This window comes from Harpia harpyja, chromosome 19, assembly GCF_026419915.1.
Source record: "Harpia harpyja isolate bHarHar1 chromosome 19, bHarHar1 primary haplotype, whole genome shotgun sequence".
Classification (NCBI taxonomy): Eukaryota; Metazoa; Chordata; class Aves; order Accipitriformes; family Accipitridae; genus Harpia; species Harpia harpyja.
In genome coordinates this window covers 5145105-5160860 of record NC_068958.1, presented here as the reverse complement: position 1 = coordinate 5160860, position 15756 = coordinate 5145105, and the positions used below count along the sequence as shown (strand labels likewise).

Sequence of the window (15756 nt, the reverse complement as noted above, 5' to 3'; positions counted from 1 at the left end):
GTACAGCATGAGAGTTGCAAATGTGAACATAGGGGCCTGAGGGAATGCACGGGGTAGGTTTTCTTAGGAAAATTGCCCAGGGGGGAGAGTCAGATTTACAGCAAACAATTCAGATGCTTACTGAGCAAGCTGCTCCTGTTCAGTGCCCAGAGCAGCAGCTCTTCCCCACACTGCCTTACCTAGGTTTGGGAAGGGAATCTAGCACTTCAGAATAACACTAGTCACTAAGTCCTGGCGTACAGATAATTGCTTTGTTTTCCTTTACTGTTTCTGAAAAATAGTAAAAAAACCCCCAGCTGAACAGAATAGGAAAAACCTGACCATTCCCATCTGAGCTGCAAGAGTATGGGCCAGCAAATACCCCTTCACACCTCTCCTAGGGCAGCAATAACTAATCAATACCAATACAGCTGAAGCAGAGAGACTCTGCTGTATTTGGATGAGCTCCCTTGGACCTGTGCAAGCTACCTGTCCGTATACCTCAGCCATGACAGGGAAGGTGATAAGAGATTCCCACATGGCACATTCTCTGCTTGGTTTCCCTGCTGAGGATGGGCTGTGCAGGACAGAACCGGCATCAGATCAGCAGCTTCAACACACTGCGTTCCTTCAGTCTTTCAGATCACACTGTTATCAGGCCACTGCTCATTTAGACCATACGGACAGCTGTCATCCTGCATCCCACCCACCTTTGGGTCTTTGGCTGGGTCCAAGCTGGTGACTTGGGTCCTGCCTGTATCAGGGGATTTGACAGAAAGCTGGACCCAGTGCAAGCCCTGACCCTGTGCTGGGAGGAGGTGTTCATACTTTGCTGCCTGGGTGCAAGTACTGTCTCAAGCCTTCCATGGGGTATGAGGCAGGAAACCTTCTGCAGCAATGATGTGGGCCAGGATATCTCCAATGTGAGCTAGTCACTCAAAGGTTCCCTTTCTGGTAAGTAACATATCTAGGAAGCAGTTTAGCTCCTCCTAAAGCACATACCTAAAATAGGACAGAAGTCATGTCTTCAGCACACCTACTTCTCTCTCCTTGAAGAGAAAGGGAGCCTAGTATCTGTAGACATCTAAAGTTACATGAGATGAGTCACACCCCTGTGGTTTCTGCAACACTCTGGGGCCAAATTTCTCACAGCTGTTTCTGCTCCAACCCATAATCTACTGTTCTCCAGGCCATGAGCAGCCTCTAAGCCGTTTAATTCCTCTGTGCATCAAGGGCTCCTAAGCAAGTTCTAAGTATGACAGCCACATTCAGCACTGGCCAACAAAACTCTGAGGTTCAAGGCTTCCTCATGAAGAATGAGGAGTTAAAAAACCCTATCCCATTGATTCTGCCTTCCTCTTGAAGAATTTTAAAGCAATGGAACTTTATCTTACATCCCAGGCCCTTCTATATTAGGAGCTTTGGTGGGATTTTTGGCAGTGGTCAAGTCCGCTGGTTTCTTCTCTTTATAAAATAGAAATTATCTCTTGCCTCAGTTGGGGAAGGGGAAGTCAAAGATGATGGAGCATTCCTGTTCTTGAAAGGGCCCCATCCTGAAAGTGTGGACATGGTGAACCAGTGTGTCAGTCAGACATCCCTGCCCCAGCTCCTTATTTAGATCCAGCCTGTAGTAGCTTGACTGTAAATCAGTCAGGCTCAGTGGACACCCAGGTGTGACAGCACCTGGAAAAGAGAGTCCAGAAACTGCAGCTGCATTTTCTGGTATCGTAGCATCACGGAGAATGCTAAATACGAGGCTCAAAACTCAAAGAAGGATTATTCCTGGCTTTGACATTGTCAGCTGATCGGAGCCAGTCACTATCCCTCCCTGTGTCTCAGGTTTCTCCATTTGCAAAGTGAGGATAATAACATGGACACGCTCCGAGATCTACAGATAAGAGCAAGGTAGAATTGCTGCACATGCACGGTAATCTTACACTGGAGTGGCATTGTGAAAAATCCCACAGAAAACACATAACGCATCAAAGCAAGGTCTCTGCATTGTAATCTGCCAACCTGCATTTTTCACTTTAAAATATTTGCCCAAATTTCAGTAGGACAACTAGAAATGGAACTTGGGTCACCTGGACTTCCAGTTTTGTTTGTTAACCAACTTTCTATCTTACCTCCTTGAAGTATAACTAAGTAGAACATCCCAAGTCAAAACTCTGTTCTTCGGAAAAGTATCATGTACTATTGGTAAGATTTTATTTCTGAGTTCTGGAAGATACTTATAAAAATATCCACAAAACTAATTTTCTAGTGCCTTACATTAAGGGCAGAGCTGACAGAGCAGAAGGCCTTTGGTTTCAGAGTGAATACGCAAGGGACAGCTCAAGTTTCCCATCTTAACTGGAACTTAAGGAAATAATAAGCTAGAAAGTCAGAGAGCCATGTCTGCGTGCCTGCTGCATAGTGCCACAACAGTGGTGTTGGAGGATTCACAAATACTAATGATACTTTGCATTTGAATAGCACATACTACCTAAAGATTTCAAAGCGCTCCACGAAGATGGAAACACCTTATCCCTGTTTTACTGCAAGGAAACCAAGAGCCAGGGAGAAAGTAACTCAAGGTCATACAGAGAGTGAGTGAAAGACCTAAGAAATGAACTAAGGCATTTTAGCTCCCAGCTTTTATTTCAATCATCAGGCAGTGGGCAAAATTCATATAAAGAGCTGCATAAGTTGTACCACCGGAATTCTGTGCATCTTCTCCAAATAAACAGGCTCATGACTGTCTCAGAGTCCTGGCACATCTTTGCTCAAACTACACCTTGCTACTGCAAGTCTGGAAGCAGCCACTACATACCATGACCTATTTCAGGCCAAATCCCTATTTTCTTAACTATGTGTTCCCACTGAAGTGGGCACAATGTACAACAGTCGGCAGGATTTAGCCCCTAGCCTGCAAGTTTTCTCACAGCATCATTATAAATTCTGCGGGAGATGATACAACACAAACCTTGTGGTTGTCAGGATCAATAATTTATATTTTTGGGGTACCACTTCCTTGGCCCGACTTCCTCAATCCCAAAGTCCCCAACAATCTTAGCTCGGAAGGGAATGTGACTCAGGCCTTCAACTGAAGGGCTGTCATCTGCAAACCCTGAAGACTGGATGTGGCCGTGGTTTTATCACTGGCCACCAGCTGCCTCTAGAGCTCTTGCCTCCTCCCCAATGATTCAGCAAATCTTCTTGGAGGAGAAAAACAAGCACACAAGTGAACAAATCACAATGTCAGATTACAAAGATGAGCGGGGAAAAACTGCGGCTCAAAGGAGGGAGATAAAAGCTGGTGAAGTCTCACGATCCAAGGACTGAAAGGCCTGGCAAAGACTTGTATTTTTGGAGGAGGGTGATAATAATGTGAAAAATAGAGTTGTAGTTTGGATTCTTTACACTGTGAAACATTGCTAACTATAAAAGAGAACACTGTGGAAGGAAATTAAGCATATTCTGCCCTCTGCTATCCAGGCATTGCACAGGGCTGATATGGATTTTTACTGGTATAGCTGAAACGTGAACAGTCCATTCTGGTTTGCACTGGAACAAAGTTCCACTAAGCAAACTATTTTCAGAAAGAGTTTCTGCTCTCTATAACCAAGACTTTCAATAGTTTGGAAGCCTATTATCAGGCACTTTGAACATCACTGTTCCCGAAAAAAAAGTTCTGTAAGTCATTTGGTATCTAAGGCATGGCAGAGGGCAACTAGAAATAACCTTTTGACTTCTGACAGTTTGGCCACTGTATCATATTTATATATTATAGCCCTTTTCCATAAAAATTTTGTTTCCTGCTGTAACTGCTTCTGAGGTGAAACACCATATCAGCTTAACAGCTCATGGTACACAGTCTATAGAATAGAAAGTAAAGAAGAAACTTCAGCCAAACCTTAGGTGGGAGATGTAGTATTTCCCCCCATGGCATTCAGCCCTGACACTCCAGGCAGAGCCCAGACTTCCAAGAACGCCATGAAACCTTAATGGAAATAAAAGTGCTTGCAATTTATGGAGAGCTCATGTCATGTTTGTGGAATCTCTCAGCCCAGTGGGTCCTCTGATATCCATGAGACAGAGATGCAGCCTTCCACTAGATTAAACGCAACACCAAAAATAAGCACAAAAGGAAGAGGAGATTGGGAACTGTGTGTACACATATCGTGGACGGATAAGCTGAAGCTGACTTTGGTCTCGTATTGCTTTTACACTCTTGCTGATTTATCTTACTAACCAGCCCAGAGATCAATGTTTTGACACTAAAGTACAACTAAGCAGGACCAACTTACCTTGCTATGGGTTTGTGTATTCTCTGAGTATGTATTCACCTCACCAACAACTTTCAGCTCACAAAACCTCCTTGACCCCTCTCCAAGGGCTCCCAGAGGGAACAGGGTTTTGGGGTACATACTTACAGTGCCTGCTCCTCTTCCCTAGGAAACATGAAGGAAGCAACCACAGCACAAGCCAGAGGACCTCCTCTGAAGCTCACCCAGGGAGTTAATACTATGTAAGCCATGTGTAAATGATGCCAGGGCTGACTCCTTTTAAAGCATTTCCCTGTGCAGTGCTGCCACCTGCTCTCACAGGTTTGGGGGTTTCCTCTCAAGTCTAACAATAATCAGGTGTGTTCTTAGAGCTCCAGTGTCAGAGCCAAGGGAATTACAGTTTTTAAGCTGAAAGGGGAGACCTTATCACCATGTTCCAGTATTTAAAGGGTGGCTACAAAGAAGATGAAGATTCCCTTTTTACAAGGAGTCACATGGAAAAGGTGAGGGGTAATGGGTATAAGTTACTCCTGAGGAGATTCCGATGGGACACAAGAGGAAAATTTTTCACAATGAGAACAATCAGCCATTGGAATAATCTCCCCAGGGAAGTAGTGGATTCCCCAACATTGGATACTTTAAGATTCAGCTTGACGGGGTGCTGGGCTATCTTGTCTAGACCATGCTTTTGCCAAGAAAGGTTGGAGCAGATGATCCTTGAGGTCCCTTCCAACCTGGTATTCTATGGTTCTAGGATTCTATGAAAATGTGGTACTACTGCACCCTACAGGATGAAAACAGCAAATATATAATTCTTTTTTTTTAATCACAGTTTCTAAGCCAGGCTTATTGCTTTGGGGAGGGAGGCTGGCTCATGGCTCCTGGGTATTTGCAGCTGGCGGTTCTGCTTCTGCCCCATCCCGGAGCTCTCACAGAACAAACACACCCATTGCCCACCCTGCTGGGACAAGCAGGAGGAACAGCAGAGGCTGTAACACTAACACACAGACACACACACACAGAGAAATGCCACCAACCCTCACTCAGGGACTCCGTGGCGGTGGGGAAGCAGGGCTCAGCTGTGCTGGAGCTGTCCCGCATGTCCCGGCTGCTGTGCGCAGGATATCCACGGGAAGGGGGGAGCTCAGGGATGGGGGGGAGGTTGGTTGCATGGTGTGGAGGTGGGATGGAGACCTCCACCTGTTTAAGCTGCTGCCTTGTTCTGTTTTATCCCTCTTGATTTGGTACAGCAGAGGCAGGCACGCTTGAGAAACTGCCTGGCAGCAGAAACCTCAGCAAAAGTCCGCTTGAGGGTTTGATAGCTGAGGGGACCTGGTGATCTGGTGAAGACGACTGCCTCCCCCAGCACGCTACACGCAGTGTGGGATGCAGTGAGCCCGGCTTTCTGCCTGCTTCCAGTGGGCTGGAGCCGAGGGGAGAGTGTGCAGGAATCGATGCCATATGTTCCTGTGACCGCACTCACCGGACCTGTTCCCTCCTGGTGCCCAGTTAGTTTTGCCAGAAGAACAATCTGTGAGATCTCCCACAAGAAACATCTTTCATTTTCTCACTGTAGTCCTTCATCGGCACTTCTTTTAAAAAAAAAAAAAAATTAACTGCATTTCCATCTTGCCTTGTCCCTGCACCCTACTGAGCTGCTGTAACTACAGTAGAGCAAATGCAGAGGGTGAAGCCTTTTGTGCTGCAAATGCATTTCATACAGATTAGTAGCCAACTGCCTGAGGGTTTTCTGTCAGATAGTGCAGGGGACCTCTGTCATCAGGCAGCTGTATGTAGCTTTACAGGGTTTTTTAATTTAAATTTTCTTCCCTCAGTGGTGTCACAAGAGTCTTTTATGATACCAGTATATGATTCCAAAATCCACATGGAAGTGGGACCAAAGGTAAAGCAACCCATTGCTCACCCAGCTGAGTGCCTTCTCTTCCAAAATCTGGAGCACAAACTTCCATTTTTGCATGTTCCCATGAAGGCCCGAGTCTCTGTGTGCCACAGGCAGAAAGCAAACCCGATGCTTTCCCTTTTTCTTAGGGAGGGATACAACAATCCCCAGGTGTCTGGTGAGAACCTGATTGGCCTCAGCAGGGCCCGTCGCCCACACAATGCCATCTTTGTGAACTTTGATGATGAAGAAATCCCAACTAAACCCCTGGATGCTGCTGTACAGACCTGGAAGAAAGTGTGCACCAATCCTGTGGATAAAAAGGTGGAGGAAGAGCTGAGAAAGGTACGTGCCTTATTGCTGAGCTGGGCTGAGCACTATACTGTGGCATGCAGACCTCATCAAAAATTGTTGTCATTGTAACTACTGCTGGCTTCTCTGAAGGTTTTGTGATTGTGTTTCCTGTTTAACCTTGTTAATGGGTGAGATATGGGCCTGTGTAATTAGGCCAGGAACCCAAATCCAGGCTTTTGGGTTCCACTCCAGTTTGATATCAGCTGTCCTTTGTGCCCTTAGCAAAACACACATTTGTTTTTTCTGTTCTCTAATCTATCAAATGAGAAGGGCTGTACTGGCATATTCTGCCAGGGATACAGGAATATTTGGTGTCCTGAACAGCTGCAGCTCCCCTTGAAATGATGGATGGGGTAAAAATTTGTCAAGGCACGACAATGTCACGTCAGGAAAGTGAGTGAGCGGCACATATCTGAAATGCCAGCCAGGGCTCTGGAATTGTGTTCCTTAGAGTTGCCCGTGTTCTGAAAATGAATTTTGCAATTTGCCTTCTGCAGAGCTCTCCAGCCCTTTTGGAGAGTAGACTGGCTGCTGGACAGACACTGTTTTTCTGAGGGTAATGATGGGCAAATCCAAAGTCTGACTGATATAAAAAGTCTCACTAGACACCACTGAGACCACTGTGTTCATTTCCATGGTTGTTTCTGTATTATTTTAGCTCTTTGAAGTCCATCCTGTCTGGTCTCGGAATGCAGTAAAAGCCAATGTCAGTGTCCACCCAGACAAGCTGAAACTTCTGTTGCCATATTTGGCCTATTACATGGTGAGTCTGTTATATCTGCCCTTGTGCCTGTCTGAGGCTGCTAGGAGGCAGAGCAAGGGAGCATCAGCCGGGTGTTCCAGGTTCTCTACATCTTGTGCAGGACGCTAGGTCTCAGACCTTGGGACACAGGGTTCCCCTTCTCCAATTTTGCAGAGAGCAAGTTGAGGGAAAGGACTTTCTGAGGTCACCTAAGAAGTCCATGACAGAGCTGGCATCCAGTCATTACCATCAGATCACCTCTCCCTCTTTCTGGGTTAAAGGCTTTTGTTGATCAGATACCTCTCCTCTCCCCACCTTGCTGAAGTCAGCATATCCCAAAGACCAGACTGGCTTTCGCACACCAGTCCAGCACTTCTGTTACTGAGTTAGGGTTATTCTGCAGGGTGCTTGCCCTCAGTTCATTATTGGTTTTCTTTTTTCACCTCTAGGTTATGCCTCTAATGATATGTGATGAAAGCAAAACAGAGTCTGCCCATCACTGTCAAGAAGCAGGGTATGCTGTTCCAGCAGAAGGGCTTTCTTTGGTTAAACAAGTGGTGAAGATGGCAAAGAGCAGCTGGCATATGAGTCTGGAGAGGATGAGGATGACGAAGAGGAAGAGGATGAAGAGGACTTCAAGCCTTCTGATGGGAGTGAAAATTAAGAAATTCTGGACTATGTGTGAACTCAGTGACCAGTCTTACTGCTGTTGGACAGAATCTTCTCTGCTCTTGTTCCTTGAGAGCTGAGGATTCAGCCACCGTGCCCAGGATGTGGGAAAGCAGAACTTGTACTAAGATGATGACAATCTCTCTGCACTGACTGCAGTGCCTGCTGATGGCTGTCATTCTGGATGTTTGGGAGCCATTGCCTACATTTTCATAATCGCTGGCTAATAAGCCCTCAAGCAAGCTCAACAAACTCCCAAGAAAGAGCCCAGAATCCAAGCCATACACCAGAGAAGAGGAGAAGCTGCATTCCCAAATCTCTCCATGTGTGGGAAGTGCACTTTGGCTGGGTTGGTGGCCACGTGGACAATAGAAAAGGTGCCCGAGGAGGTGCTGGGGGAAGCACTTCAGTGCTCCTGGAGTTCCTAAGGCAGGTGCTGCCCTTCTGCTTGTCTAAGGGGAGTGAAAATACTGTGCCATGACTTCAGCATTGAGCCTTGCTGGTGATCTTGGAAATAAAGCCTGCAGGAAAACACACTTTCTGGCAGTGAATAATTCCCTTCTGTGGGAGGTAGCGTACATTGTCCTCACTAGCTGATGCACTTCTCAATTCTGTCTTGACTTCCCCAGTAGTTAGCAAGGACTGAAGGAAGCAGGCAGTGGGGCAAAGCTTCAGGTCCACAGAGGTTGGCCGCTCTGGCCATTAGTCTGCCATTGCTGGCTGGATTGCTACCACCCTGTCCCAGAAATGAAGGCTCTGCTGGCATTTTCTGAGCGTTGTGCATTCCCCAGTGTGTTAGGAGTGCAAGGTTTCTCATTTGTGTCTGATAATATGCTCTAATGTGTGGTTTAATACGATTTCAGCCTCCTGCACTTGTGTGAGGCTTCTCAAGGCTTCAGCATTTTTTTATGTTCTCTGGAGTTCTGTTAGACTGAGATATTTCCTTAGGTTTGGCCTCCAGCCCACAAAAGCAACATCTGCAGGGCTCTCACACAGTGACGCCAGTCTGCCTCAGCCATGGTTTGGCCTCAGCCTACTGAAGGACAAGTGTGTAGACGCTCCCCTAGTTTACCTTAGAGCCAAGACTGGGTCATGGCATTGACACACAGCTGCACTCCTAGATATATATATGTAAGCCTCCATGTGGGAATTGGGTCCTCAGGTGTGCACTCACCATGGCTCGCTGGGAGATCCTGTGCTTTGCCTTGTGCTCCTACCTTGGGGTAGCGTGGGCTGCAACCGTAAGTACAAAACACTTATGGCTTTGCAAGACATTTTGCCTGTTCCTGCCTGAATAAGCAAACTCCTGCTACGTCTGGTCTGGAGCCCATGAAAGAGGGCCTGTGGACCATGACAGCCAAGGCAGGGTGTTTTTAGGTGCCCTAAACATGGCCAAGACTCTCATCAACATTCTTCCAAAAGTCCCTGCACAGTTCTGTGTCAGGTCTGGCCTGGTTTACATCTTAAGGCTGTAGGTCCTCACCTTCTGCTGTTTGTCTTTGGGAGTGCAGGGGAATTGCCGCTGCCCATCTGCTCCAAAGGGCAGCCTGCAGGACATCTGCACGGGCACATCTCCAGTGGCAACTACCTGTGGGCTTTCCACAAGGGTCCAGAGGGATGGCTGGGGAAGGCGGGCTGTGAGTGGGTCCATCTGGGGGACCGAGCAGGGCAAGGTGTGGGTGCTGGCAACATGGGAAGCCAGAGGCATGAAGGACTGTGCAATGGATTTTTCTCTTCTCAATGGTGCCACGTGTAGCTGGGTGTGGTGTACACCGAGGGCGGTTTTGTGGAAGGCGAGAGTAAAAAACTGGGACTCTTTGGGGACTACGTCGACATCTTCAGAGGGATCCCCTTTGCTGCCCCTCCAAAGACTCTGGAAGACCCCCAACCTCATCCTGGCTGGGATGGTAAGATCCAGCTTTTGAATGCCTTTGGTTTGGGGTTTTGTTTTCACTTCTCTCTCTGTAGTCCATTATTGACAAGCCAAAGACGTTTTTGCCTGCTTTCATCTACTAAGCAGAGCCAAGAAAAAGCTCTTTGTCTCATGGTGGGTATTAGAGTCTGTGTCTAAGTGTGCCCAAGCAGCTCAAGTAACCACACGAAGTAACAAATCCAAAGCATGGCACCTGCATCTCCCCTACCCATGCCTCAGCTATCCAGAACTAGTTCACATGGGAAAAGGTCCCACTTTGTCACTCCCTCAGGCTGGTCACAGTGGCTGGGGAGGCTTTGCTGCCTCTGTATTGGACTCACGGAGGAGAGGATGGATGGACAGACAGTTTGCAACCAAAGGATGGAGTTGATGCCTCTAACTAGGACCTGCTGTCTTCCCTCTCTCCTCTCAGGAACGCTGCAGGCAAAAGAATTCAAAAAACGCTGCATTCAGATGACACTTACACAAACTGATGTCCGTGGAAGCGAGGACTGTCTCTATCTGAACATCTGGATCCCTCAACAGAGGAAACATAGTATGTGCTTGGCAGAGACCTGGGGAGGAGATTCTCAGTTGCCTTTTGTGGACAAATTGCTCTGGAGCATCTCTCAGCAGCTATGTTCCCACAGTGGGCAACTGCAGGAGCACTGATTTTCAGGGGGAAGGGTGGGAGCCATGTCAACCAATGTCCCTCAGCTGCAGCCTGTTGGGAGTTTCAGCTTCTTCTACAGAGTGTAGACTTTCTTGGCCATAGGCTATTGCACAGCATCATGTCTGTTCCTGCCCAGGTGGAGCGACGCTCAGCGAGGGGGTATGGGCGTCGATGGGCAGCACCTTCTAGCTATGTTGTAGCTCACACTGCTTTTCTTCCTCATCTCCCAGTCTCTACCAACTTGCCAGTGATGGTCTGGATCTACGGCGGCGCCTTCCTTGTAGGAGGGAGCCAGGGAGCCAACTTCCTCAATAACTACCTCTATGATGGCGAGGAGATTGCTGTGCGGGGCAATGTGATCGTGGTGACCGTCAACTATCGCCTGGGGCCCCTAGGCTTCCTGAGCACCGGAGATGCAAACTTGCCAGGTACCGTAGCTGCTCCCTCTTCAGGGGACCCTGTCACAGGTCCCCAACTTACTGGCTTTGCTGTGCCCTTGCTCAATGGTGGGTGCTCTCTGTTGCTCAGGGAACTACGGGCTGAAGGACCAGCACATGGCTATTGCCTGGGTGAAGAGGAATATCAAGGTCTTTGGGGGTGACCCAGAAAACATCACCATCTTTGGGGAATCAGCCGGTGCCGTCAGTGTCTCCCTGCAGGTGTGTTGTACTTGTTAGACCCCACCAGAGCCACGTCTCTTCTCCATAAATGGGAGAGATGGTCCCCTTGGCACTCCACTGCTTCCCTCCACACACACTGCCTGTTTAACATCTTCTCCTGCCCGGGAACAGCAATGCTCAGCCTCTTCACCTTGTAGCCGCTCCTCCTTCTTCAGCTTAATCAGCTCCACCACTGCAGGCATGTGTCCTTGCTTTTGGGACCTCTGGTGAAATAGCATTTACTTGCCATGTCCCCCTACTCTGCTCCTCTTCTCACCATATCACCTTTTAACTTTAACTGCTGAGGCTGTTAAATAGCACGAAAGCTGGCAACTTCCCCGGGTCTGGTGCACAAGCTGTGAGGCGATCGGACAGGTCTGGGAGGCGATAGGCTTTTCAGGAGTTTGTACCTGAAACCCTCTTGTCTCTATTTTGCACCACAGATGTTGTCCCCAAAGAACAAGGGCCTGTTCAAGAGAGCCATCAGCCAGAGTGGTGTCGGCATCTGCAGCTGGGCCATCCAGAAAGACCCACTCTCCTGGGCTAAAAAGGTAACATGCAAGCCTTGCTTGAGGAAATGGAAAACAAAAAAAGGGATTCTCTAGAGAAGAGCATAACTAGCGAGGTATTCAGCAGGAGCCATGCTGCCAAACACAGAGCTTTGGAAACATGCTGCTTTGAGATTAAAACCAACCTCTGCCCTGTGAAGGTGGTAATGAAGCCTGGCTTCAGAGGGTAGTGCTGGGAGGTTTCTCTCTCTCCTCCTGCAGATTGGACAACATGTGGGCTGCCCCACAGACAACACCACCGCCTTGGCCAACTGCCTGCGCGTCTCCGACCCCAAAGCTGTGACGCTGGCCTACCACCTGCAGCTGACCAACCTGCCCTGTAAGTCCCCCGGTCCACGCTGTGGTCCGCCACGCACCCAGGGCTCACCATGCCTTTGATGAGACGCTGGGGTGATTGCCAGGAGTGTTGAAGCAGTGCTTGTGTCCTTCAGAAAGGGGACAATAATGACAGATCTCACAGTTGCCCTTCTGCAGGCAGGTGCACGTTGCGCTGAATGAACGCTGTTCATCGTGCAATGGCAGCGGTGGCAGAGGAATTACCCAAGGGCCATGCCTTGGCTCCAAAACAGCTGTTTGGGCTTCCTGTTCTGTGAAAGCAGCAAGAGCATTCCAGAACACAGCTTACAAACAAAAAAATAATTGACCACAACCCTGCTATTTTCATTTGAGTCGCTGGGTGGAGTGTAGGACTCTCACAGCTGGTAGGGAACGCTTCTGCTTTTACTGCCTGTGAGAATTTCTTTCCCAAGAAGACTCTCCTCCGCTTGCTCTCCTCATGCTCCTAGTAAATAGCCCCGTTATTTAGCCTTGCTCAGGACAGACAGTGGCCAAGCCACCACTGTGCAGCTGCACTGGCCTGAGCCAGCTGTCCTGGCAGTGAGTGAATGCAGCCAGGTGGGGTGGGGAGAAGTTCTGCTCTTCCATACCTTTGACTGGGCTTTTTGGGAAGGGGCTGGGGGAAGAAGAGGAATTGTTGATGACACCTGCTGGTACTTGGTTGGCAGATGTCTTGTTCATCTCCCCCAGCTACAGGCATGAGGTTTACTGAAAGTGATTCTGTGGTCACGCTGAAGTCACCACCCAAGCTCTCGTTCACCTCAGCCTATTCCTTTGACAGTTCCTTGAGCCATGGGATATGCCGGGCCACACATGTCTTTTCTCAGCTCCTAACAGACTCCGGTTTTGTCTCCTGCTGCAGCTCCCCTGGTTCACACACTCGCCCTCACTCCTGTCATTGATGGAGACTTCCTCCCAGACATGCCAGAGAACCTCTTTGCCAACACTGCTGACATTGACTACATTGCTGGGATCAATAACATGGATGGACACATCTTCGCTGGCATTGATTTACCTGCTATCAATCGCCCATTGGTGAAAATCACTGCGTAAGTGAAGGATGCTTTTAAAACCCTTAACAGGAGGAACCCTATCTTTAACGTAGCCCCCAAACTCCAAGGCCTTAGACCTGAGTGGACAGGGCACTACCTTCAAAACAGGATGTCACTCCAAGCCAGGGTGCCTAGGGCATATGCTGCCAAGTCCAGAGCCTTCAAGAGAAAGGGCCAGCTAGTGGGGAAGCCTCCCCATGTACCTTTAAGGTGCTCCTGAACTCAGCACCAGTGACAGGCTTGGCAGCCCTGATGCTCTCTGTCCAGAGAAGGTACATGCCAGACATGCTGGGCGCCCACCCCTTAAGACTCCTTTTTGCGGACAAAAAGAGCTTGTGGCCAGTTTGGCCCCAAGCTGTTCTGCTGAGAAAGCTGGGAAGCACATGCCCACCATCTAAGACCTGGAATGAAATCACTGGCTTTTACTCCACCAAACCATTGCTAACCACAGGGTTGGATGTGAACATCAATGGGAGCTGGGATCCATTTCCATGATCCCTGCCCCACTTGAAGCTGCCGGTCTGTAATTAGTTGATACTACTTGTCTTTTCAGGCAAGAGGTCTATCATTTGGTCAAAGGACTTACTGTGGACAGGGGCGAGCGTGGAGCCAATGCGACATACAACCTCTACACGCAAGTGTGGGGTGACAACCCGGACCAGGAGGTCATGAAGAGGACAGTGGTGGACCTGATTACTGACTACATCTTCCTGGTTCCCACACAGTGGGCACTATATCTGCACCTGCAGAATGCCCGGTGAGCAGCTCAGCCCTGGCAGGAGCCCAAAGCCTGCCAGGGGCTGAAACGCTGTGTTCCCGGCACAAGGGGATGAGGAGCGGGTTAAGAGGGCTGAACTTGAAGGAGGCACGCTTTTTGGTACTGAGTACATGCTTATAAGTAGCTTGCACAAACACTACTTCTCTAACGCTGAAAGGGAGTCATACTAGGAATTTGTTTTAAATTTCCATTAAAACAAGTTTTTGCTTCCTAAAAACTTCAGACTTCATCCTAGCAATGTTTGATGCCACGAGACATGGCTGTTGGATGATATGAGGGTTAGGATGAGAATCAGAAATGGGAGTTAAAAATTACCAGATAGAAGGATGTTTTCTCCTGAGACCACCTCTTAGATGCATGTGAGCATCTTCCAAGGCTGAATCTCTGGCTCTGCTGGTATTTGGAGCATGGTTATGAATCTGCACCCCTTCCTCTGCTTTCCACTCGCATCCACTTAGCATGTCTATTTTATTTCTCCAGGAGTGCCAAGACATACAGCTACTTGTTCTCCCAGCCATCCCGAATGCCCATCTACCCAAGCTGGGTAGGGGCAGACCATGCTGATGACCTGCAGTACGTGTTTGGGAAACCCTTTGCCACCCCTCTGGGCTACCTGCCCAAGCACAGGACTGTCTCAAGTGCCATGATTGCTTACTGGACCAACTTTGCCAGGACAGGGTGAGTGATTCCAGTTCCACATTTGGGGCTTGCTGCAGCACTTCAGCCTGCTGCTCTTGCCTATTAACTTCTCAGGAGCCATTCCCAAAAGCGGGGTGCCCTCTCTCTGTACTTCTGTTGTGAGCCTGGCTCTATGTCTCCCGGTGGTGGAGTTTCCTCTGGGTCATCCAGAGAACACCTGGGGACAGCAAAAGCATTTTTAGAACTTGTGAACTCTGCTTAGACTTAATGATGAGGTTTGTTTCCGAATCCTGGCGTTCAGACAGGAGTTAAGCCCCTGCATGCAGCCAGGGACGATGCTAGTGGGGACCAAGGGAAGAGACTGCAGGTCAGCAAGTCGCTCCTAGCAGGCAGAATTGCTATTGCTTGTCCCAATGTCAAACTCTCTCTTTGCACTCACTTGAAGCCTCACTTGAGCAGACAGGGTCCCTGCCAAACACCACAAACCTTGCTGCATCCACAAGCTGCCCTGATAAAACTGAACTTCTATGTCTCCTTTTTCCCCAGTGATCCCAACAAAGGGAATTCAAAGGTGCCCATTGCCTGGCTGCCCTACAGCAATGAGGGCAGTTACTACCTGGAAATCAACAACAAGATAAACCAGGACTCTGTGAAGCAGAACCTGAGATCCCGGTACGTGAACTTCTGGAACACAGTCTACCAGAGTCTGCCGCAGGTTGCCAACATCTCCCTGACCGAGGAACTGCTGTGAAGCTAAGAAAAAAACACCTTTTGAAAATAGGCCAAATTCATTAAAGGCTTGCTTGTAACTGAGCGATTATGGCTTCTCTCTGTCTTTGCCGTGACAGGATTTTCTCCCTAACGTTAAAGTCAGGCAGCGAGCAACATGCAGTCTGCGGGCAAAGCGTGTTCCCCTGGCCCGTAACACAGCAATGTCCCGGTGAAGCCGCTGACACCGGGAGCCGCGGCTCGGCCTGCTCGGCCAGCCGTTTGGCTCAGGGTTTGTTTTTCCTCGTCGCAGGACAGGCCCTGTCCTCTGGATATCCCCGCGTTACCATCAACACCCACGCTAATAACAAACAGCCCTTAGATAATTACAGTTGTAACCTACGAACGCAAACCGACGGGTGAACTGTTGCCCTACGTGCACGGAAAATCGGCTCCGAAACTCAAAGAGGGCGAAATAAACCCAATGGCGGGAGGTTATTCCGCACCGGTTTATAGGC

The 15756-nt window shown here is 48.8% G+C and overlaps 1 protein-coding gene across 6 annotated transcripts; it reads left to right on the top strand.

Moving 5' to 3' along the window:
• Positions 1-2: 2 nt before the first annotated feature.
• CEL (carboxyl ester lipase) lies at positions 3-15343 on the top strand. 6 transcript variants are annotated; one of them, XM_052815950.1, is made up of 15 exons: positions 3-499; positions 622-933; positions 6297-6492; positions 7160-7264; positions 7693-8482; positions 9669-9819; positions 10258-10380; positions 10728-10925; positions 11026-11156; positions 11600-11707; positions 11927-12044; positions 12924-13110; positions 13667-13870; positions 14372-14569; positions 15077-15343. In XM_052815950.1, the coding sequence occupies exons 5-15, from the start codon at positions 8390-8392 to the stop codon at positions 15279-15281; spliced, it is 1716 nt and encodes a 571-aa protein (XP_052671910.1). In that variant the 5' UTR covers positions 3-499; positions 622-933; positions 6297-6492; positions 7160-7264; positions 7693-8389; the 3' UTR covers positions 15282-15343. The 6 variants fall into 6 exon arrangements, with proteins under 6 accessions (XP_052671910.1, XP_052671909.1, XP_052671912.1 ...); XM_052815948.1 differs by lacking the exons at positions 3-499; positions 622-933 and adding an exon at positions 6999-7057 and having other exon boundaries at positions 6410-6492; XM_052815952.1 differs by lacking the exons at positions 3-499; positions 622-933 and having other exon boundaries at positions 6370-6492; positions 7693-8458.
• Positions 15344-15756: the final 413 nt, after the last annotated feature.